This window comes from Salmo salar, chromosome 11, assembly GCF_965601325.2.
Source record: "Salmo salar chromosome 11, fSalSal1, whole genome shotgun sequence".
NCBI classification, from domain to species: Eukaryota; Metazoa; Chordata; class Actinopteri; order Salmoniformes; family Salmonidae; genus Salmo; species Salmo salar.
In genome coordinates, this window is record NC_138301.1 from 19,475,154 (window position 1) to 19,499,604 (window position 24,451).

Below are 24,451 nucleotides of genomic sequence, written 5' to 3' on the forward strand. Positions count from 1 at the left end.
GCTTCCGAAGTTTGTAAATTCCACTTTGAAATGTCAGACTTAATTTTCCCTTATCAAAAATATACTGCTCAAAAAAATAAAGGGAACACTTAAACAACACATCCTAGATCTGAATGAAAGAAATAAACGTATTAAATACTTTTTTCTTTACATAGTTGAATGTGCTGACAACAAAATCACACAAAAATAATCAATGGAAATCCAATTTATCAACCCATGGAGGTCTGGATTTGGAGTCACACTCAAAATTAAAGTGGAAAATCACACTCCAGGCTGATCCAACTTTGATGTAATGTCCTTAAAACAAGTCAAAATGAGGCTCAGTAGTGTGAGTGGCCTCCACGTGCCTGTATGACCTCCCTACAACACCTGGGCATGCTCCTGATGAGGTGGCGGATGGTCTCCTGAGGGGTCTCCTCCCAGACCTGGACTAAAGCATCCGCCAACTCCTGGACAGTCTGTGGTGCAACGTGGCATTGGTGGATGGAGCGAGACATGATGTCCCAGATGTGCTCAATTGGATTCAGGTCTGGGGAACGGGCGGGCCAGTCCATAGCATCAATGCCTTCCTCTTGCAGGAACTGCTGACACACTCCAGCCACATGAGGTCTAGCATTGTCTTGCATTAGGAGGAACCCAGGGCCAACCACACCAGCATATGGTCTCACAAGGGGTCTGAGGATCTCATCTCGGTACCTAATGGCAGTCAGGCTACCTCTGGCGAGCACATGGAGGGCTGTGCGGCCCCCAAAGAAATGCCACCCCACACCATGACTGACCCACCGCCAAACCGGTCATGCTGGAGGATGTTGCAGGCAGCAGAACGTTCTCCACGGCGTCTCCAGACTCTGTCACGTCTGTCACGTGCTCAGTGTGAACCTGCTTTCATCTGTGAAGAGCACAGGGCGCCAGTGGCGAATTTGCCAATCTTGGTGTTCTCTGGCAAATGCCAAACGTCCTGCACGGTGTTGGGCTGTAAGCACAACCCCCACCTGTGGATGTCGGGCCCTCATTACCACCCTCATGGAGTCTGTTTCTGACCGTTTGAGCAGACACATGCACATTTGTGGCCTGCTGGAGGTAATTTTGCAGGGCTCTGGCAGTGCTCCTCCTTGCACAAAGGCAGAGGTAGCGGTCCTGCTGCTGGGTTGTTGCCCTCCTACGGCCTCCTCCACGTCTCCTGATGTACTGGCCTGTCTCCTGGTAGCGCCTCCATGCTCTAGACACTACGCTGACAGACACAGCAAACCTTCTTGCCACAGCTCGCATTGATGTGCCATCCTGGATGAGCTGCACTACCTGAGCCACTTGTGTGAGTTGTAGACTCCGTCTCATGCTTCCACTAGAGTGAAAGCAACGCCAGCATTCAAAAGTGACCAAAACATCAGCCAGGAAGCATAGGAACTGAGAAGTGGTCTGTGGTCCCCACCTGCAGAACCACTCCTTTATTGGGGGTGTCTTGCTAATTGCCTATAATTTCCACCTGTTGTCTATTCCATTTGCACAACAGCATGTGAAATTTATTGTCAATCAGTGTTGCTTCCTAAGTGGACAGTTTGATTTCACAGAAGTGGGATTGACTTGGAGTTACATTGTGTTGTTTAAGTGTTCCCTTTATTTTTTTGAGCAGTGTATATCAACCCCTAAACAAATGTCCATTAATTATAAACCACATAAATTGGCCGGTAGCCTAGTGGTTAAAGTTGTTGGACAGTAACCGAAAGTTTGCTAGATCGAATCCACGAGCTGACTAGGTAAAAATCTGTTAGGTAGTTAACCCACTGTTCCTAGGCTGTCATTGTAAATAAGAATGTGTTATTAACTGACTTGCCTAGTTAAATAAAATAATAAATAATTATAATTAACTGTTGCAGCAGGATTATTTTCCTACTGTAGTAAACTGGCTCAAATTAAGATCCTACACCTGTATTGTGAAGAAAACGGAAGTCGGAAGTTTACATACACAGGTTGGAGTCATTAAAACTCGTTTTTCAACCACTCCACAAATTTCTTGTTAACAAACTATAGTTTTGGCAAGTCGGTTAGGACATCTACTCTGACCCACAATTCCAGTGGGTCAGAAGTTTACATACACTAAGTTGACTGTGCCTTAAACAGCTTGGGAAATTCCAGAAAATGATGTCATGGCTTTAGAAGCTTCTGATAGGCTAATTGACATAATTTGAGTCAATTGGAGGTGTACCTGTGGATGTATTTCAAGGCCTACCTTCAAACTCAGTGCCTCTTTGCTTGACATCATGGAAAATCTAAAGAAATCAGCCAAGAAAATTGTAGACCTCCACAAGTCTGGTTCATCCTTGGGAGAAATCTCCAAACGCCTGAAGGTACCACGTTCATCTGTACAAACAATAGTACCGAAATATAAACACCATGGGACCACACAGCCATCATACCACTCAGGAAGGAGACGCGGTCTGTCTCCTAGAGAGGAATGTACTTTGGTGCAAAAAGTGCAACTCATCCTCTAACAACAGCAAAGGACCTTGTGAAGATGCTGGAGGAAACGGGTACAAAAGTATCTATATCCACAGTAAAACAAGTCCTATATTGACAACCTGAAAGGCTGCTCTGCAAGGAAGAAGCCACTGCTCCAAAACTGCCATAAAAAAGCCAGACTACGGTTTGCAATTGCACATGGGGACAAAGATCATACTTTTTGGAGAAATGTCCTCTGGTCTGATGAAACAACAATAGAACTGTTTGGCCATAATGACCATTGTTATGTTTGGAGGAAAAAGGGGGAGGCTTGCAAGCCGAAGATCATCATCCCAATCATGAAGCACGGGGGTAGCAGTATCATGTTGTGGGGGTGCTTTGCTGCAGGAGGGACTGGTGCACGTCACAAAATAGATGGCATCATGAGAAGGAAAATGATGTGGATATATTGAAGCAACATCTCAAGACATCAGTCAGGAAGTTAAAGCTTGGTCCCAAATGGGTCTTCCAAATGGACAATGACCCTAAGCATAATTCTGAAGTTGTGGTAAAATGGCTTAAGGACAACGAAGTCAAGGTATTGGAGTGGCCATCCCAAAGCTCTGACCTCAATCCTATAGAAAATCTGTTGGCAGAACTGAAAAAGCGTGTGTGAGCAAGGAGGCCTACAAACCTGACTTGGTTACACCAGCTCTGTCAGGAGGAATGGGCCAAAATTCACCCAACTTATTGTGGGAAGCTTGTGGAAGGCTACCCGAAACGTTTGACCCAAGTTAAACAATTTAAAAGCAATGCTACTAAATACTAATTGAGTGTATGTAAACTTCTGACCCACTGGGAATGTTATGAAAGAAATAAAAGCTGAAATAAATAATTCTCTCCTATTATTCAGACATTTCACATTCTTAAAATAAAGTGGTGATCCTAACTGACCTAAGACAGGGCATTTTTACCAGGATTAAATGTCAGGAATTGTGAAAAACTGAGTTTAAAGGTATTTGGTTAAGGTGTATGTAAACTTCTGACTTCAACTGTATAACATATAGATGTTCTAATACATTTGCAGAGATGCCTGGTGTTTCTTTGAACAAAGTCTGAGTTGATTAGATGCTTAATAGTTTTCCTGTTTGCACTCAATACTCACAATGATGTAAAAACGCCTTTCAAATAGATGAGCAATTAGATGAGCATCAGCAGGCAAATCACTAAATTGATATCGATACACTGAGTTCTGCAATTCTACCCAACAAGCTTGGAGGGAAATTTGGTCTCAGGATTAGTCTCGTGAATTTATTTTGTCCAAACGTATTAGAAACCTACTTCATTTCAAGTCACAGCTGTTGCTGTTTTGTCTATTAGACTCTCGTCAGTCCATTTATCGTATCTCAGTACGCTGCAAGTTGCCTCCATTGCAGTTGATGTTGGATCTATCAGGTCTGCTTCAGCTTTTAAGTTTGTCAGCAAGGCAGCAATTAAGATAATTAGGGTATAGTGGGCAGGAGCGGCAGCTTGCTGCAGAAGGAAGTCTGGGCCAGAGTGTGACTGTGGCAGCGTGAGGACTCACAGGAAATGGCAGATTATGTTAAAGTCAGTCACTTAGTCCTGCGGTTCTTTATACAGGGAACATGGAGGGCTCGCAGGAGTTATGTCACATTGAAACGGACTAAAACTATTCCTCAGTGAGTCTTGCCTCTCTGAAATCAGGGAAACTGGGAATCTGATTCCTCTTTCCACCTAAGAGCTTGGCACATATGCCCTTTCCTATGCATGATATCTTTATGCATTTGTATCTTTACAGCAATCACGGCCGAACTGTTTCTCTGTGTTTGCATGCATGTGTGTGTGCAGGACTCAGGAATAGACATTGGAGATATCTCTGAGAGGAAGGCCCTGAGGAAGAGGCTCCAGTGTAAGACGTTTCGGTGGTACCTGGTCAACATCTACCCAGAGATGAGGATGTACACAGACACCATTGCATATGGAGTGGTAAGCAACATGCCCTCTGCAAAAATGGAAATGCTATGTCAAGTAAAGCCTCCACAGAATAAACCATGCGGTCCATGCCTGAACAAATAATCAGTTACGATTTGGATGACTGCAGTTAGGAATACATTAATTTCACAGAGATGCATTTCTGTGGCAGTTTGGCTCTGAAACACGTGGACATGGCTACCATAGCCTCAGTCTTTGTGTGCACTGCCAGTGTTGGCACACTAAAGCTTGGACATGATGTGGGCATGATGTGGAAAAGGTGCAGGAACTCAGACTCTGGGAGAAAACAGAAGCCTCTTTCCATGACATAGACTGACCAGGTTAATCCAGGCGAAAGCTATGATCCCTTATTGATATCACTTGTTAAATCCACTTCAATCAGTGCAGATGAACAGAATGAGACGGGTTAAAGAAGGATTTTTAAGCCTTGAGACAATTGAGATGGATTGTGTATGCGTGTCATTCATAGGATGAATGGGCATGACAAAAGATTTAAGTGCCTTTGAACGGGTTATGCTAGTAGGTGCCAGGCGCACTGGTTTGTGTCAAGAACTGCAACGCTGCTGGGTTATTCACACTCAATAGTTTCCCGTGTGTATCAAGAGTGGTCAACCACCCAAAGGACATCCAGCCAACTTGACACAACTGTGTGAAGCATTGGAGTCAACATGGGTCAGCATCCCTGTGGAACGCTTTCGACACCTTGTAGAGTCCCGACAAATTGAGGCTGCTCTGAGGGCAAGGGGGGGGGGGGGGGGGGTCTACAACTCAATATTGTTTGGTATACATAGTGTATAAAAGGTTGTCTATTGGGTAGTCTATGCACACACGAACAGAGCATTGTGCACTGTCATGTAAGAAAGAGTGAAATGTGTATTCATGAGGGTATACCATTGAGTATGCACAATTGTTGTGCAGTGGTGGGGCTGGTGAGCAGAGCTTGTTTTATGTCACCTCCTCTCACAGAGATCTGCCTGTGTGGCCAAATAGAATTCTCAGCAATGCTAGACAAATGTTTCTGAATTTGTATTCTGGCCATGAGGGCACGCTGGCAGTATTTATATTAGCAATTCATGTTCAACACAAACAGCTTTAGTTCTGTGTGGCCACAGTGCATCAGTGCAATATGCCTGAATCTACAGTGACACACCCAAAAAGTGGTCTCATTGGAGTACAGTCTTCATTTTATGGTTGGTTTCCTTCTCTGTATTTCCATGTTATTATGAAAGGTAGAAATATGGAGAGGAAAATAGGTCAGCCTTATTAAAATTAATTCAAGGAGTAAGTGGGTTCGAAAATAGCATATCCTCATTACACTGCATTTGCTAGGTGCATTTCATGAACTTGTCAATAATTTTTGTCATAGAATTCGTTATCCAGAATGCAGACTGTGTTCAGCACAGCATTTGAGGTCAAAGGTTATGCTACACACCACACTGACAAGCAGCCCCAGGTTTTATTCACTCATACATGAACCTTGCACGTTATAATTTTTTTCATTTCATGGAACCTCAGTGAAATTGTTATACGTTGTCTGTTAGACTTTATTCCATCGTGTTCAGTCGCTGCCTGGCTTTTTAATGATCAGCAGACAGAATGAGACACTTCCTGTGCCAGTGGGGAGTTGACAGGCACAGTCTCTGGTTGTGTCCTTGTAATGTCATATCCGTACCTAATCCTGTCCTCACGGACAGCAAGGCAAACAAATCTTAATCCTCCCAGCCACCAATCCTAGTCTCCAGAGTACCTCCCCTCTCCTCACACAAACCTGTTGATTAGATCTTTAAAATAAATGCTGCTACAGATTGAAATAACTGTGCAAACACAAGGCTTTGTGTTTGAATTACAAATCCCATTTATGTTCTTTGTCATGTTGTTCTGCAAAGAACAGAAATTGTTCCCTCCATGTGTTGTTTTGAAGTTATACCGGAAACCTGCTCTCTGGTTTGATTGAATAGGGCGTTGTGATAGCAAGAATATTTGAATCAATTTAAGGTCTCATTGATTCTCTGTCACACAGCTAACCTCTCCCTGAACTATCCGATTGAGTGACATATCAAATTATGACTCCCTTTGTGTGCATCTCCTCCCTCAGCTGAAGAACTTTCTGAAGAGTGACCTGTGTCTGGACCAGGGGCCGGACACCGACAATGTCCCCATCCTGTACCTCTGTCATGGGATGACACCTCAGGTTAGAACCCCCTCGAGCCTTCTTCAGCCCATATCGCTGCTATATCATTTCTGTCTCTGTGTCAAATCTCCCACGTGTCTATAGTCTGCCTTTTCTTATCCCTCCTTTTGACCCTTTCTTATCTTGCATGAGGCTTATCAGTGAAGTTCAGTCCACGACTCTGCTACAGTACGACTGGTCCCTTTTTATAGAGCTATTGTTGTATGAAACATGTGTCTGGCCTCTCTTATGGCTTAGTAATGGCAGCAGCTGTCAGGATCTACCAGCTGACCAGCAGGACTCTACTTATCATTCACCTCACTGCCAAGGGCTCCCATCCACCATGGGCTTTGTTTCTGAACTTCAGCCTAAGCTGCATTTGAGTTGTATTGACAGAATGCAAAGTGGAATCCATTTGTAGATAGTTTCTACTTCAAAAGTGACAAGTCTGCAGGTAGGAGTAAACTTACAGGAAGCTTCCTCAGAGATTAGACAAAACTTGTCTCTTTCTTCACTTTGTGTTTGTATTTGTTGTCATCAGAGAGAGAGAGAGGGAGAGAGAGAGAGAGAGAGAGAGAAAAAAAACTGAATCCAGTAGTGTTTATAAAAGGTATACTTTCCCGGTCTCCAGACAGGCATTAGCAGATAATTCCAGGAAGCCACTACAGCGCTGTTGAGATGGAGAGCATCCCCTGACACTGTTTCTATCTGGGTCAGGCTGGCAGCCTGATACAGCCCTATCTCAGCACAACTGCTGCCTCTGCACTATCAGCCTCACCTTCTCTAACAATTTCCATAATGTTTTGAAAACTGAAATACCTTGGTGCTAGTACATGTTAAGCCAAAACCAAAATGGAAACTCAAATAACTTTCTACAACGGCTACCTAGTTGTATATTTTTCTGCCATAAATATGCACAGCAGTCATTTCTTATTAGAGCTTTGGTTCTATTGTTTCTGAATAGACTTCTCTCAAGTTTGCAGAAGGTGAGATTTTAGCCCTGGGCTTGGGGAGATTTTAGCCCTGGGTTTAGGGAGATTTTATCCCTGGGCTTAGGGAGATTTTAGCCCGGGCTTAAGCAAGTGTTTACACTTGCACATCCTAAAGTGGGCTAGCACCAACCTTAGCCCAGGCCTAGCTGGCCCTGCTCAGTCATTTAGGGTTAGCATCGACTTTTCGGGCTAGCCCCAGAAAACACAGTGCCAAAATAACCAGTGTGAAACAGGGTCAAGAACAACGCCTAGAATGCTCACTGTCCAATTACAAAATCTGTAATGTCACTTAATTGACATATTCTTGTGACGATGCCTCTAATACATTCTGCACATCATTTAGTAAATTCATACTATTTAAACCCTCCATCTGAGGACAAAAACCAAAATACTTGGTTGCTATGCCTAGAAAAAATGGTTGCTATGCAGTCTGGCTAACGTCTTCTCACTTAGCCAACTAAAGCTACAAACTCTACAGCTGGAAGGGCAGCAAACGCTCAATTTTTCTCCGTTTTTTATTGGTTTTGTATTGACATTTAATTGGATATATTCATGATAATAATATTGTTGCATAATTTGGCCTGGATCAGAAAAGTATTTTATATTTTTTCGTGCACAGCATTCTCTGTAGACCTACAGGGACAAGATCGAATTTCAAAAGTAAAACATTGTTTCTGAGGTTAGAAAGGCAGACAGCAAGGTTTATTCAAACCATCACTGTTGGAAATCAAATGCTTGACTAGGAGCAAGAGGAAATCATGTGCTAATAAATGTCTTATTGCTTATAACATTGGTCACGTGTCATAGATATATTGTTGGGCGCATGTTGTGTTTGTCCGTTAGCCCAGGGCTTTGGAATACAAGCGTGAATCCTTAGCCCGGGGCTCAAGCTTAGCCCAGGGTTAACAAATGCTTGCGTGAACACAGGCTAAGCTAGCCCAGGGCCAGTCTAGCATGTGGCTTAGCTAGCCCTGGGCTAAGAACAATGCCTAGAGAGTTTTATGTGATCCTTAACCTGACTAGTATTTGTATTTTGTAAGGATCCCTATAGTCCCAGTCGGTATTCACATAATAATAAGGAATTCCCCTCGACCACATTATTTCTATTGACCCCCATTGTAAGAGGCAACCTCATCGATTATTTTTTATACAGAAATAACAAAACATGCAGAAAAGCTGCTGCATTGCTCATTGGGGCGGCAAGGTAGCCTAGTGGTTAGAGCATTGGACTAGTAACCGAAAAGTAGCAAGTTCAAATCCCTGAGCTGACAAGGTACAAATCTGTCATTCTGCCCCTGAACAAGGCAGTTAACCCACTGTTCCTAGGCCGTCATTGAAAATAAGAATTTGTTCTGAACTAGTTAAATAAAGGTAAAAAAAATAATAATAATATGCACGTGTAGCCAGGTCAAAAATCACAACCTACGGTTCGCAATGCTCCCACTTAGGGAAATGGAGCCTGCGAGAAGAGCCCTGTGGATTCAGGCTATTCGGGTTGGGAGAGTGGGAAATGTAGGGACGTGGTGTCCAATTAGGCTACATGTGTGTAAAAAAAACATTTAATCACAGGTAAGACATTTAATTTGTTAAGTACAGTCTGTTTGAAACTCCACTCACTACTTGTAGCTGTATAGTCTTTTTGTTTGTGTTGTTGGTCTTGGCTAGCTTAATGTTTCGGTAACTAGCTAGCTAGCTAGCACTAGTGGCTGCTAGCACCGTCATAAAAAGGGGCTTGAGGCAAGCCCTATAATATGTTTTTCTAAGTAGTGAGAACACTAGAGAGCAGGCAGTATTGAAAAGTAATCTTTAGACATGTTGTACTTTTCTTAAATGTAGTTTTGTAATTGACTAAAACAGACAACAAAACATTTGTTTGAATAAGGTAAAGTTTTTGCTGTGAGCCAATGGGATTCAAACATGATTAAGGCAATTACATCACAAAAAAAACAGTACATCATACAGCACATTATTACACCACTACTCTACCACTACATATCTACAATAGAAAATGTATAATACAACAAAATTACAGTGTACGTGTGTAGAGTGTATGTGTTAGTTTTATCCGTTTTTTTAAATCTGATTTTACTACTCGCTTGAGTTACTTGATGTGGAATAGAGTTCCATGTAGTTATGGCTCTATGGAGTACTGTGCGTTTCCCAGAGTCTGTTCTGGACTTGGGGACTGTGAAGAGACCCTTGGTTGCATCTCTTGTGGGGTATCTATGGGGGTCTGAGCTATGTGCTAGTCGTTTAAACAGATAGCTCGGTGCTTTCAACATGTCAATACCTCTCACAAAGACAAGTAGTGATGCAGTCAATCTCTCCACTACATTGAGCCAGGAGAGATTGGCATGCATGTTATTGATGTTAGCTCTCCGTGAACATTTAAGGGCCAGCCGTGCTCCTCTGTTCCCGGGCCAACTGTAATTTGCCTATTTCCCTCTGTGGAACTTGACTATATGACTGGGCAGTAGTCCAGGTGTGATAAAACTAGGGCCTGTAGGACTTGTTTTGTTGATAGCAATGTCAAGAAAGCAGAGTAGCGCTTTATTACAGACAGACCTCTCCCCATCTTAGCTACCATTGCATCAATATGTTTTGACCATGACAGTTTACAATCCAGAGTTACACCAAGCAGTTTAGTCTCCTTAACTTGCTCAATTTCCACATTATTCATTACAAGATATAGTTGAGGTTTAGGGTTTAGTCAATGATTTGTCCCAAATACAATGCTTTTAGTTTTTGAAATATTTATATCTAGCATATTACTTGCCACCCATTCTAAAACTGGCTGCATCTCTTTGTTAAGTGTTGCAATGATTTAACTTGCTGTGGTATCTGACATGTATAATGTTCAGTCATCAGCATAAACAGACACACAGGTTTTACTCAGTGCCAGTGGCAGGTCATTAGTGAAAATAGAAAAAGGTAAGTGGCCTAGACAGCTGCCCTGGGGTATTCGCGACTCTACCTGGACTATGTGGGAGAGCCTTTAATGAAAGATGATGTAAAGCCATAACAGTCCGTAATAGTTTGCAAGCCCTGCCACATCCGACGAGCATCAGAGCCAGTTTTAGTAGGATTCAATCTTAGTCCTGTATTGACGCTTTGCCTGTTTGACGGTTCATTTGAGGGCATAGCGTAATTTCTTATAAGTGTCCGGATTAGTGTCCCACTCCTTGGAAGCGGCAGCTCTAGCCTTTAGCTCGGTGTGGATATTGCCTGTAATCCATGGCTTCTGGTTGGGATATGTATGTACGGTCACTGTCGGGATGATGTTGTCAATGCACTTATTGATGAAGCTGGTGACTGAGGTGGTATACTCCTCAATGCCATTGGATGAATTCCGGGACTTATTCCAGTCTGTGCTAGCAAAACAGTCCTGTAGTGTAGCATCCACGTCATCTGACCACTTCCGTATTGAACGAGTCACTGGTACTTCCTGCTTTAGTTTTTGCTTGTAAGCAGGAATCAGGAGGATATAATTATGGTCAGATTTGCCAAATGGAGGGTGAGGGAGAGTTTTGTATGGGTCTCTGTGTGTGGAGTAAAGGTGGTCTAGAGTTTTTTTTCTTCCTCTAGTTGCACATGTGGCATGCTGGTAGAAATGAGGTAAAACGGATTTAAGTTTGCCTGCATTAAAGTCCCCGGACACTAGGAGCATTTTCTTGTTTGCTGTTGGCCTTATACAGCTCTTTGAGTGCGGTCTTAGTGCCAGTATCGGTTTGTGGTGGTAAATAGACGGCTACGAAAAATATAGATGCAAACTCTCTTGTTAAATAGTGTGGTCTACAGCTTATCATGAGGTACCCTACCTCAGGTGAGCAATACCTCGAGACTTCCTTAATATTAAACATTGTGCACCAGCTGTTATTGACAAATAGACACACATCACCCCATTCATCTTACCGGACGTAGCTGTTCTGTCCTGCCAATGCACGGAAAACCCAGCCAACTGTATATTATCCGTGTTGTCGTTCAGCAACGACTCGGTGAAGCATAAGATATTACAGTTTAATGTCCCGTTGGTAGGATAGTCTCGGAATAGAGCTGATCCAGTTTATTCTCCAGTGATTGCACGTTGGCCAATAGAATGGATGGAGGAGGTGGATTATCCACTCGCCAACTAATTTTCACAAGGCACCCCGATCTTCCGTCTTTTCTTCACGCAAATGACTGGGATTTGGGCCTGGTCTCGGAGAAACAGTGTATCCTTTGCGTTGGACTCATTACATAAAACATCTTTGTCCACTTCGAGGTGAGTAATCGCTGTTCTGATATCCTGAAACTCTTTTCTGTAATAAGAGACGGTAGCAATGGTAGCAACATTATGTACGAAATAAGTTTCAAACAATGTGAAAAAACACAAATAGCACAGTTGGTTAAGAGCCGGTAAAACGGCAGCCATCCCCTCCAACGCCATTCTCTAAAAGTCTTTCATAATTTGGTAAGTTATGCATGGATGTGTAGGTTCAGAGTTTGTTTTTGGCATGTCATGCCTAATTTTGCTAATCTTGCCAATTAAAAAAATCATTAAAGTATTTGGCAATATCAGTGGGTTTTTGTGATGATTGAGCCAATGAATGGTTAGTTTTTTTGCCCAAAATTTTATTTAAGGTGCTCCAAAGCTTTTTACTATCATCCTTTATGTCTTTGTTTCATGGTACAGTTTCTTCTTCTTTTTGTTTATTTTAGTCACATGATTTCTCAATTTACAGTATGTTTGCCAATTGGCTGTGCAGCCAGCCAGACTTATTTGCCATTCCTTATGTCTCGTCCCTGTCAACCATACCATTTTTTAATTCCTCATCAATTTATGTGGATTTTGCTGTTTTTACAGTAATTTCTTAATGGGTGCATGCTTATTAGTAAATGGAATAAGCAATTTCATAAATTATTAAAGTTCAGTGTCTGGTTGCTCCTCATTAAAAACCACAGACCAGTAAATATGATTTACATCTTCAACATAGGAATCAGTACAAAACCTCTTGTATAATCTCTTAAACGCTATATTAGGCCCACACTTTGGTTTTCTTAGATATGCCTACTACTGTATGATCACTACATTCAATTTAGAGCAGATTTCTGTAAATACCCTGGTAGGTTGACTGATAACCTGAACCAGGTTGCAGGCACTGGTTAGTTTGAAGCTTTTTTTATATAATAATATTTAGGTCACTCAGAAAATATATCTTTCTGTTGATATCACACACATCATCAAGCATTTCACACATGTTATACAGATACTGACTATTAGCACTTAGTGGTCTATAGAAACTTCCCACAAGAATAGGCATTAGGTGAGGCAAGTGAACCTGTAGCCATATTACTTCAACAGCATTTGACATGAGATTCTCTCTAAGTTTTAAAGGAATATGACTCTAAATATAAACAGCAACACCTCCCCCTTTGGTATCCCTGTCTCTTCTGTAGATTTTATAGCTATGTATTGCTACCACTGTATCATCAAATAATTATCTAAATATGTTTCAGAGATCCAGTATATGAATGTTATCTGTTACTAGCAAGGTATTGATTTCATCAACCTTGTTTCTTTGGCTACATACAGTATGCTAATGTGGGCTATTTTCAGCACTTTTCTGTGTTGCGTTATTGTTTTTATTGCTTTACTGGGAGGCTTATCAGAGGTAGACATGACAGTGATGTTTATTTGAGCTGATAGTGCAGGGTGAACTACTCCCAGTGGGCATCCTACTAGGGCAAACTGTATCAGTGCTACCAGCATAACTCAGGTTCGTGTAGGCACATGATTACTGCTGACAATAGCTGTCGGATTGACAGAGGCATTCAGGGGAGTTAGAGGAACATAAATTAGGCACTACAGCAGCACTACAACAACTCAGCAACACAATGGTAGGGATTATCTGAGCAGGGCTTGGGTCACCGATATGTCATTGTCTCAACGCAGCCTTGAAATGGGAGGACAGGGTCCAAGCACCAAAATGATTTAGATGGACTCCATCATTCCTGTAGAGTATCTTCTGTTTCCAAAAGGTGTCAACATTATTTATAAAAGTCATGCCAACAGAGCTACAGTAATCTTTTAGTCAGATGTGTAGTAAAAAGTGGTATAATCCTTGAAAGTGAAGCAAAAAGTTGCATCCACTGTCATCCTTGCCTATTGAAACATCTCCATGGTAAACCATTCACACTCATTGCACCTGTATTGATGTTTACGCTGGTTTACAAATTAAAGCTCTGGAGGAATCTCCTGTGATCTCTTACAAGAAAGAAAGCCAGTCGGAGCTGATCTTTCCCAAGATGCCTTGCACACTTTTCTTAACAGATAACTCCAGAGAAAACATACTGTAACACCCAATCTCACATCCCGAGAGCAGGCTAATTTAAGAACTCATTAATGTTAGAAATCTGTTCAAATGTCTCTGTTGAATGGTTGTCTGGTTACAGTGCTGTTACTCCTTTTAGAATCCGTTTTCATTTCACACCACTACTGATGCCGTTTTCTTCCTGCTTTACCTCCCACTGATAGTGAGAGTGGAGGATAGTTTTTATTTTTTTTATTATAATATTTAATTTTCCCTTTTTAAAGTATTTTTTTAAACAAACTTATACATAGGATCATCAACTTACAGACACACACAACAAATGGCTACATCTCATCTATCAAGACCCGCATGCTCACACCCCCATCCTTAGTGCCTGCATTATTGTTTGCCACTTGGCTTTAAATTGTACCAATTCGTTTTTCTCGGTCCCCCATGCTATTTAAATAATAAATACGTTTATTTTTTCCATTGTGTCAATGATGACAGATTGATTGACTTCAAGTTCTTAGTATACATTCTTTCAAGATGAGTGATGAGAAAATAATCGCCCAGTAAAGAACAGGAAAGCCCACACACTGTTTATGCTCACAATTCACCGCTTTATTGACTACGTTTCGATCCAAAATTGATCTTCGTCAGGTCAAACAGACTGAGTGCTTACATCCCAAAATATACACATTTCACCTCACATGACCATCACATGGTGGGTGTGGAAACAATTAAATTCACTTTTGCGCATAGTCAATCATAATTAATCACAGAAGTACTGTACATATAATCAAAGTATTATATACATACAAATGGGTCCAAGTTAACCTAGGCAACAGTAAAAAATTTGATTACGTTGGAAACTGTTGGAATACCTTCCCATATGACCATTACATGCGGAACGCGCAGTGGCCATACATATAATTAGTGACCTATTTCAAAAACAACTTGTCTACCTATAATAATTTGGTATCAGTAGTTACAAAAGATCTAATATATTTACAAAATGACCAAGTTGAGACCAATATGGCAGGACAAATCAACGTGACATGTTCATGGAATGGTCTGATATCAAACTCTTGGTTTAGACCTTTAGGAGACATGTCTGACAAATAGTGAATCCAATACAATTCTCTTCTTAGTAATAGATCAGTATCTCCCCCCCTCCTAATAGTCTTAACATGTTCGATACCAATGTATCTTAGAGAGCAATCCATGAAATCCGCAGCCACAGGGATTCTCTGATAAGAGTCCTGATATTACTCCTGTGTTATGCTGTCCTTGTCTCAAATTTTTGGTGGAACACGTAATGATGCCCTTAATCCTAATGGCCTTGCCTAATGGCCTTGGTGATTGAACATTGTGTGCATTTGTTAGTGAAGTTACACTGGGTACATCGGCCACATCTGTAATTACCGTCCGGCACATTGTCTAGGAAGGTGCCACGTGGCACCGGTGGAAGATCAGACGTCACCACCATTTGACTGATGTTGGGGTCGCGTCAAAAGACTACCCGCGGGGGTTCTTTAAATGTCTTTTCCATTTGTGAATCGGGCCTCAAGATGTGCCAGTGTTTTTTTGGGGAGTGGGGAGTGGGGAGTATTGAAGGAAACACTGAACTCGTTGGTCGGGGGGGGGGGGGGGGGTGGTTTGGGTGTGAGAATGTCATTCTGGGTCATATTTATTTTATGATCCCTTGCGTCATGCAGCCATTCCTCTGGGTAACCCTGCTGTCTGAAAAGCTCATCCAGACAGTCGGCTTGTTTGTCATAGTCACTCTGTGTACTACAGATCCTGCATATGCGAATGTATTGGATGATAGGGATGTGAGCACTCGGTCTGTTTGGTTTGGATCTTGTAAAATCCGTTTCAGTTTCTTCCATATTGTTATAGTGTTCTTAACTATGAAGTTGTTAATGTCCATAGCTTTATCCTTTGAAAATAGATCCGTAAAAAGATTCAGGAGATGAGCATGCACATCTTCAATATGTACCCATTGTTCCTGTTTAATACATTGAACTATATGTCACAAGGAAAAGCCTTGGGTAGGGAGTTGATACAATTCTGGAAGGTTAAAACCACCCTCGGACTTAGGAAGATGGAACACTTTGATTTGTATTCTATGAATTTTATTTGCCCGTATAAAGTCCGTTATGACCGAGTATACTTTTTTAAAGAATGTCGTCCGTGGGGTAATTGGTATGACCGAAAATAAATACAAAAACATTGGCAGCCTTGTCATTCTAAAGAGATTTATTCTACCTGTAAGATTGATGGGATAGTTTAAGGTGACATACACTGTGTATTTATGACAACTGTTTGCGAACGACAAGGTAGCACTAAACCCCTCCTAATGTAACCCTGTGCTCCCTACCACCTTTATCCCCACCCCTATCCAGCTGTGATGTCCTCCCTCCCCTCCAGCTGTTACATTCCCCCGCCTCTCCCAGGGTTCTAGCTACCAACATGTCTAGCTACCCCACATGTGCAGACAAGCATCCTCATCCCTCATATACACGGCGATGGAGTCAGAGCACAGATGCAGCTGCCATCTGTAGCACACACCACTACCTCTGCTGCTCCACTCAGTTCAAACAGATGCTTTTTCCTTCCAGTGGTGTTTTACGGCCTGCTAGCTAAGTATGGGCACTCAAGTGCCCTTGGAAAATACGGGCTGGAAGGACCGCATCAGAGAGTGCAATTAGAAGTGTTTGGGCTAGCTGGTCGATTTGTATTGTTTATGGAGAGCACTCCTCTCCATAAACAATAAGCCATTTCCCACACTGTCATTTCATGCCCTGTGCTTCAGTCCAGTGAGGTTAGCTGCATGAATAGACATGCCATATGGGTGAAGTAAGTCCTAGTGAAAAGCATAAAACAAATCAACATTTTGTGAAATGCTTGAATGCCTCCAGCTCTCAGTAGCTTATGTATGTGCTGTCTGTTCTGTCATTCCAGAATGTGTACTACACCAGCACTCAGCAGTTACATGTAGGGGTGCTCAGTCCCACCATCGACGACGATGACAACAAGTGCCTGGTGGATGTGAACAGCCGACCGCGCCTCATCGAGTGTAGCTACGCCACAGCCAAGCGCATGAAGCTCCACTGGATATTTACTCAGGTAAGAAACCATACAGACCTGACCAACACACTGACTGCTCACTGAAAATAGACCAGCAAGCGATAGAAAATGGCAAGTTGAATATCTAAATGAATACTTTGTTGTAATGGAGTTGGACCATTAGTAAATGTGGCACCAGTGGAAGTAGGTATCTTGGGTACGTTTTAGGGGGTAATATTCGCGGAAATCTATGGCTCAGTGTGGTTGGGTTGGTCTCATTAAGGAGTGTCACAGATATAACAGAGCTTTACAGTCCACAGACCTCTCCACATTCCTCCAAACCATTTAGACGTGAACAGTAAATGCATCATAATGACTCTCTCTGTCTTCATTATTGGACTGGCTCACTGAGCACAGTGGCCTGTAATGAGGGCTACATCAACATGGCCTGAAGAGTGCTTCACCCACTTCACCCAGTTTTGAAGGTGCAATTAAAACCGTTCTGATCATGTTCAGTGTCATCATAATGTGTGCGCTCAAAATATCCACTCAAAATAGTGGGGTGCTAACCTTGAATTCAACTTCTAGGAATCTAGTTTTCAGATAAAGATGTATTTTTCTCTCCATTGGTGGATCACTTATTTATTTTGAATGGGTGCCCACACAAGTTAGGAACTTGTAGGTTCTGTACCGTATCCCCCCCAAAAAATGATAACAAGGAGTGAGACATTGAAACCATATTATATATATATATACCTGAGTATGTACTGCATGTCATATGCCTGGATTGGTTGAATCTCTATCACTAAAACTCCTAAAAGTCAAGGTATTGTCAATTATGGATTCAACCTATTTGCGTCTATAGCTTTGACGTTAGTATGATGCCTTGTGAACTTACTGAGAAGGAAATGTTGTATGTTCCGTTGAAAGGTTTTTATTGAAATGCTGCCAAGCACAGTTTTACATCTTAATGCAATTTTTCTTTGAATCTGTTGAGGAGATCATTGTTGATGGAACTGTGTCAAATTCTTAGTTGGAGCCTCCCGAGTGGCGCAGTGGTCTAAGGCACTGCATTGCAGTCCTAGCTGTGCCACTAGAGATTTTGGGTTCAAGCCTATTCTCTGTCGCAGCCGGCCACGACCAGGAGACTCATGGGGCGGATAACAATTGCCCCAGCATCGTCCGGGTTAGGGGAGGGTTTGGCCGGCAGGGATGTTCTTGTCCCATTGCGCACTAGCGACTCCTGTGGCGGGCCGGGCGCAGTGCACGCTGACACGGTGTACGCCGTTTCCTCTGACACATTGGTGCGGCTGGCTTCCAGGTTAAGCGGGCGTTGTGTCAAGAAGCAATGCGGCTTGGTGGGGTTGTGTTTTGGAGGACGCACGGCTCTCGACCTTCGCCTCTCCCGAGTCCGTACGGGAGTTGCGATGAGACAAGACTGTAACTACCAATTGGATACTACAAAATTGGGGAGAAAAAGGGGTGAAGTATAGGTAGCTCTGGAGTGTAAAAGGATTTAAATGCTTGATCTTACGTTTCACATATCTACATGGCTCTTCTGTAGGTGGTTTCTTGGTTTAGCATTGTATAATTTAAGAAGGAATAGTCAGACACCATGCATTATTGATCACATTTCTGCTAGACATAGTGTGAAATGTGTTTTACCTCAAAAGGAAATGCATCGATACAACTCAAGCATAGGGTTGTGCTGTAGTGAGGAGGAATGTTCCTATTCCCATTCTAGCTTAAGTGTTACCACACTTAAATTCTACAAGATGAGAGGAGAGGAGGAGGAGAGGAGAGGAGGAGAAGAGCAGCAATCAATGAATCTCTCTGGTTGAATGTGCCTGACAATTGTGACTTTTCTTCGCTTTAGAGCAAAGTGGAAATTCTACATGCTCTCCTCAAGTTAAATAATTGTGATGCATCTTGGGAAGCAGAAGAAAAGAAGTGGGTGTTTGTATTTGTAAAGATTTTGTCAGCAGTTAGGGTGGCTGTAGCGTGGGCTATAGTATGGAGACACAGAGGGTTTAGGTGTAAAGAGCTTTGCTTGGGAGACAATCTTAACACGCCGATTAAACACATCTAATTAGCTTTCTGTTCATCCTCAGTGCTTTCACTGACGTCACCTTCCCAAGTGCTCCTGTTTTCTACTATCCTTTGTGCTTTTCTACTACACTGTGTATCTTCTACCTCTCATGTCGGCCAACACACTGTAAACGCTTCCTATCTCCTTATGTAACACAACACGTAAACATGCATGCACACACATTCACCTGCATGCACACACAGACTCCCAAACTGTTCACTCAAAAATAATCAATTAGATGAAAGAACACAGGAGAGTTGGTTAACCTTTCACTGCTGCTTGTGAACCCATGACCATTATCATTCTGGCTCGCTGGTTCACTCTCTATAGCAAATCAATATGTTGGTTTGGCAGCAGCCCACAGGATCAAGCACAGGGCGCAAACAGTACTGGTCCTCTGCCAGTACAGAATTCAACCTCAGGCCTCGTACTGTAATGCAGCCTCTCCTGGAGAGAACACAGGCTTTTTAAGCACCCTGAAGGTTATCATTTTTATTGGTGTTTAGCATCTTTTGATGTTGACTTCCCAGATAGAGAAAGGCTGAGTAATGCTGATATTTTTTATTGTGTGAAATTGTTCTGAAGTGTTCAATGACCCACTGGAATTCAACTGCCTCAGAAAATGTTTGCTATTTAGCCATGTATAGCCGAAACATCAGGTTAAGAACATTATGCCGAAGCCCTGAGGTTACTTGGCAGGCTTCCTGCTGCAAGATGGTAATATTGCAAATATGAATAGAATCAGGATGAAATTATGAATATTTTCTGTAAATAAATACGTGTTTTAGCTGCTTGGTAGATGCCTCGTAAATATTTCAGGATGCGCCTCAGGCAAAGTATGATAATGACAGAATGAAAAACAAATGTATTATTGTTTTATATTTTGAAACGACTTCAGATGTCTAGACATGGTCTTAACAATTGATGAGCTGAAATAAATTAATCAGCAATGATAACATAAATGTACAACTCTTTTCATATGGGACTTTTTGGTTCCACTGCATTGTGTAGATCTATTTGTTTTGTCATATCTTATTTCCAGGTAATGTTTTTTCCTTGGACTCATTCCAGGCTATATGCACCATGTGACCAATGAGGTGTATCTAATGGTTCTTTCATTTGGTCGAACATATGGAATCTGCCATGTTATATTTCATGCTACATCTGACAACCAGTACTACACGTGGAGATGTTGATTACTGATGAAAAACTTAGTGAATATGTAAACTGTATCCGTCCCCCATGTATTTTACAGAATGCACTCAAGCAGATAATTGTTTAATTCCATAGCTTTTAGGCATGCAAGACCTGACAAGCACTCTTAACAGACAGTAGTCTATTCTAATGAGAACTTATCATATCCTGAATCAGAGTGACATCAACTAGACTCCTTGTCATTTTGATTAATTCACTTTCAAATTGACCTGACCAAATCATCCGTATGCTGTATATGCAACAAAACATTGACGACAAGTTGACAATGAGCTTGCTTAAAGGTGGTTGTTGACTCCACATATAAATATTAATCCCTCATAAAAAATGTTTTAATTATCAATTGGTTAGTGCAAATCTTAATGTGTATTGGTCTGAATTTCTGAACCTTAACATGCCCTGGCCTCTTTCTTTATAGAGTCTTGAACCAAAATTAAAGCCCATTTTTAAACGGTTGCCTTTCCAGCTCGAGTCGTCGTTCTCCTGACTGAGAGGGGACAGGGGAGATTCTCTGATCCCAGGCCCTGAAGTTACAGAGATAGTGAGCTTATCTGATCTGTGCAGTGACTCCCATCACACTGGTCCCAACAGTTGAGTCCAACCCAAAGCTTTAAGGCCTCCACGTACATGTGAGAGACTCTCCACTCTAACAAATGGGAAAGAGTGATGAGATGGAGAGACGCTTCGAAGCACACGATTCCTTAGGTGACAAAGATTGAGTTTCTTCCCTTAAGTGTGAGGGTTGTTTTCTCAGGTGACGTGTGAAAAATGTTTTCTTCTCATCTAATGTTATCTTCTTCTGTTATCACATAATCTTGGCATTCCTGCTGAGATTGCTACTGAGTATAATGGTAGATAGTGTTGTTCTTGCTTCGTGAGCATGCTGATGCTATCTGAGAAGTCCCCAGTGCTGGCGCTGAAAGGAAATCAGTACAAAACAGAGCTGCGGGTGCTTGTTAAGCTATACACATCAACCCCATCCATTAATTCATAGCGCTGCGGGGTTAAGGTGACACAGCAATCAACGACATGCACACCAATGATGCTGTCGCATCCCACTGTCTTTGATCTACCTGTTTTTTCTTTCAGGGAGGTTCCATTCAGAACAGGAAATCGAAGCGATGCCTTGAGCTGGTGGCCAGCAATGACAACGAGTTTGGGTACCAGCTGGCCCTTCAAAAATGCACTGGACAGAAATGGTCCATCACCAACACACTGCCTGGCAGTGCCCTATGATGGGCTCCTCTGAGAGAACACTGGTCAAATATACTGTAGCACACTGGACTGGATGGGGTGCTTACTCTGTTACTCCTCTGGACTTTCTGTTGTGGATAAAGGAGAATGGTGTATGGTTGACAGTCATTGGAGCACCATGATGTCTTTTGTTCACCAGTTGACATCACATGATAAATGTTAAACATTTTCTTTAGCCTATGGATCAGCCATAGATGGTTGATATTGTTCATTATGAGATACTACAACGTTATGAAACATATTTTGTGAAGAGTGTAGTTGGTTTTCTGTTGACTTGAAGGTTGTACTGGGTCCTATATGTTCATTGTTGTACTTGGTACATAACTGCTACTGTGTAGCAAGCATTATGAAAAGTTCTCTGCTGTTTTCTTTTCTTCTAGTGTCTCAGGTTTGTAGGATAAGTTTATTATGCGATTAAGCTGTACAATTTTGGGGAAATGCCAACATGTTGGAATATATATGAAAATAATATACTATTTTCTAAGTGTAAATATTCTAAATATTTATAATATATGCCAGTAAAAGAACTGATGCTACGTGAATGTGTGGTAGTGTGTTTTTTTCCAATGGTACAATATTGAGTGTGCCCTTTCCATGTAAACCGCCACCAGCTGTCCCATATGTGCGTCTGGTCCCATGTGACACAAGGCAAATGTCATGTTATCAAAATGAATGTGTGTCTTTCCCCTAAAGCGCATGCCTTTAAGGTTATAGCTCTCTCAACGTACACAAGTTAATCATTTATGTTCACTATTTAATGGTAGCTGATTGCACAAATTATATTAATGATCACATACAGATGTAGGATCTTAATTTGATCACTCTTTTGTTGCTGAGAATTTCTGCACAGCAGGAACTTATAGTGTATTCAAGGTTTAAAAAGGCTTCTAAAGTGTGTAATTGCCCCTTTAAAAATGTCAGACTTGATTTGCCCTAACGAAAAATAATCCACTTAACAATTCAAATTTTCTATTCCTGCAGGATTATTTTCAAATTAATATCCTATGTGTCATTTTTATGGTTTTGTGCAGTAATGTATCAAAAACATTTTGCGAGCACACACAGGGAGAACATTGAGAAATGGCATCTAATCAGTTTCTCACAAAAGCAGTCTAGAATCAGGGCTTGTTTCTGTCGAAGCCTTTCTCTTCTGACTGTTGTGTGTACCAGGGGAGGAGAGGAGTGGCACATTCGGTTTTCAACATGCCAGTCCTCATTAGCATCCACATTCATGCCGGGCCAGGGGAGGCATGCCATTTAATGTACACTACTGTTCAAAAGTTTGGGGTCACTTAGAAATTTCTTTTTTTTTTTTAAAGAAAAGCAACAACTAAAAATCCATAAAAAGAACATCAAAATTGATCAGAAATAGTGTAGACATTGTTAATTCTGTAAATGAGTATTGTAGCTGGAAACGGCTGAAAGTTTTTTAAATTAAATATCTACATCGGTGTACAGAGGCCAATTATCAGCAACCATCACTCCTGTGTTCCAATAGCACATTGTGTTAGCTAATCCAAGTTTATCATTTTAAAAGGTTAATTGATCATTAGAAAACCCTTTTGCAATTCTGTTAGCACAGCTGAAAACTGTTGTGCTGATTAAAGAAACAATAAAACTGGCCTTCTTTAGACTAGTTAAGTATCTGGAGCATCAGTGTTTGTGTGTTCGATTACAGGCTCAAAATGGCCAGAAACAAAGCACTTTCTTCTGAAACTCAGTTTATTTTTGTTCTGAGAAATTAAGGCTATTCCATGAAGAGAAATTGCCAAGAAACTGAAGATCTTGTACAACGCTGTGTACTACTCCCTTCTCAGAACAGAGCAAACTGGCTCTAACCAGAATAGAAAGAGGAGTGGGAGGCTCCGGTGCGCAACTGAGCAAGAGGACAAGTACATTAGAGTGTCTAGTTCGAGAAACAGATGCCTCACAAGTCCTCAACTGGCAGCTTCATTAAGTAGTACCCGCAAAACACCAGTCTCGACGTCAACAGTGAAGAGGCGACCTCCAGGATGCTGGCCTTCTAGGCAGAGTTGCAAAGAAAAAAATCCATATCTCAGACTGGCCAATAAAAAGAAAAGATTAAGATGGGCAAAAGAACACAAACACTGGCCAGAGGAACTCTGCCTAGAAGGCTAGCATCCCGGAGTTGCCTCTTAGCTGTTGACGTCGAGACTGGTGTTTTGCGGGTACTATTTAATGAAGCTGCAGTTGAGGACTTGTGAGGCGTCTTAAACTAGACACTAATGTACTTGTCCTCTTGCTCAGTTGTGCACCGGGGCCTCCCACTCTTTTCTATTCTGGTTAGAGACAGTTTGCGCTGTGAAGGGAGTAGTACATACATTTACATTTAAGTCATTTAGCAGACGCTCTTATCCAGAGCGACTTACAAATTGGTGGATTCACCTTATGATATCATACATAGCGTTGTACGAGATCTTCAGTTTCTTGGCAATATCTCGCATGGAATAGCCTTCATTTCTCAGAAGAAGAATAGACTGACGAGTTTCAGAAGAAAGTTCTTTGTTTCTGGCCATTTTGAGCCTGCAATCAAACCCACAAATGCTGATGCTCCAGATACTCAACTAGTCTAAAGAAGACCAGTTTTATTGTTTCTTTAATCAGAACAACAGTTTTCAGCTGTGCTAACAGAATTGCAAAAGGGTTTTCTAATGATCAATTAGCCTTTTAAAATGATAAACTTGGATTAGCTAACACAACGTGCCATTGGAACACAGGAGTGATGGTTGCTGATAATGGGCCTCTGTACACCTATGTAGATATTCCATAAACAAAAATCTGCCTTTTCCAGCTACATACTCATTTACAACATTAACAATGTCTACTGTATTTCTGATCAATTTGATATTTTAATGGACCAAAAAAAATTAGCTTTTCTTTCAAAAACAAGGACATTTCTAAC

At 41.7% G+C, this 24,451-nt stretch overlaps 1 protein-coding gene across 2 annotated transcripts in view; it reads left to right on the top strand.

The window, feature by feature from the left end:
• LOC106562107 (polypeptide N-acetylgalactosaminyltransferase 18) overlaps positions 1–22,064 on the top strand; it is a 102,956-nt gene extending 80,892 nt beyond the window's left edge. For both annotated transcript variants that reach the window (XM_014126700.3, XM_014126701.3), the window contains exons 8-11: positions 4,306–4,443; positions 6,545–6,640; positions 16,869–17,033; positions 21,364–22,064. In XM_014126700.3, the coding sequence (XP_013982175.1) occupies positions 4,306–4,443; positions 6,545–6,640; positions 16,869–17,033; positions 21,364–21,510 (546 nt within the window). In that variant the 3' untranslated portion in view covers positions 21,511–22,064. The remainder of the gene's footprint in view (positions 1–4,305; positions 4,444–6,544; positions 6,641–16,868; positions 17,034–21,363) is intronic.
• Positions 22,065–24,451: the final 2,387 nt, after the last annotated feature.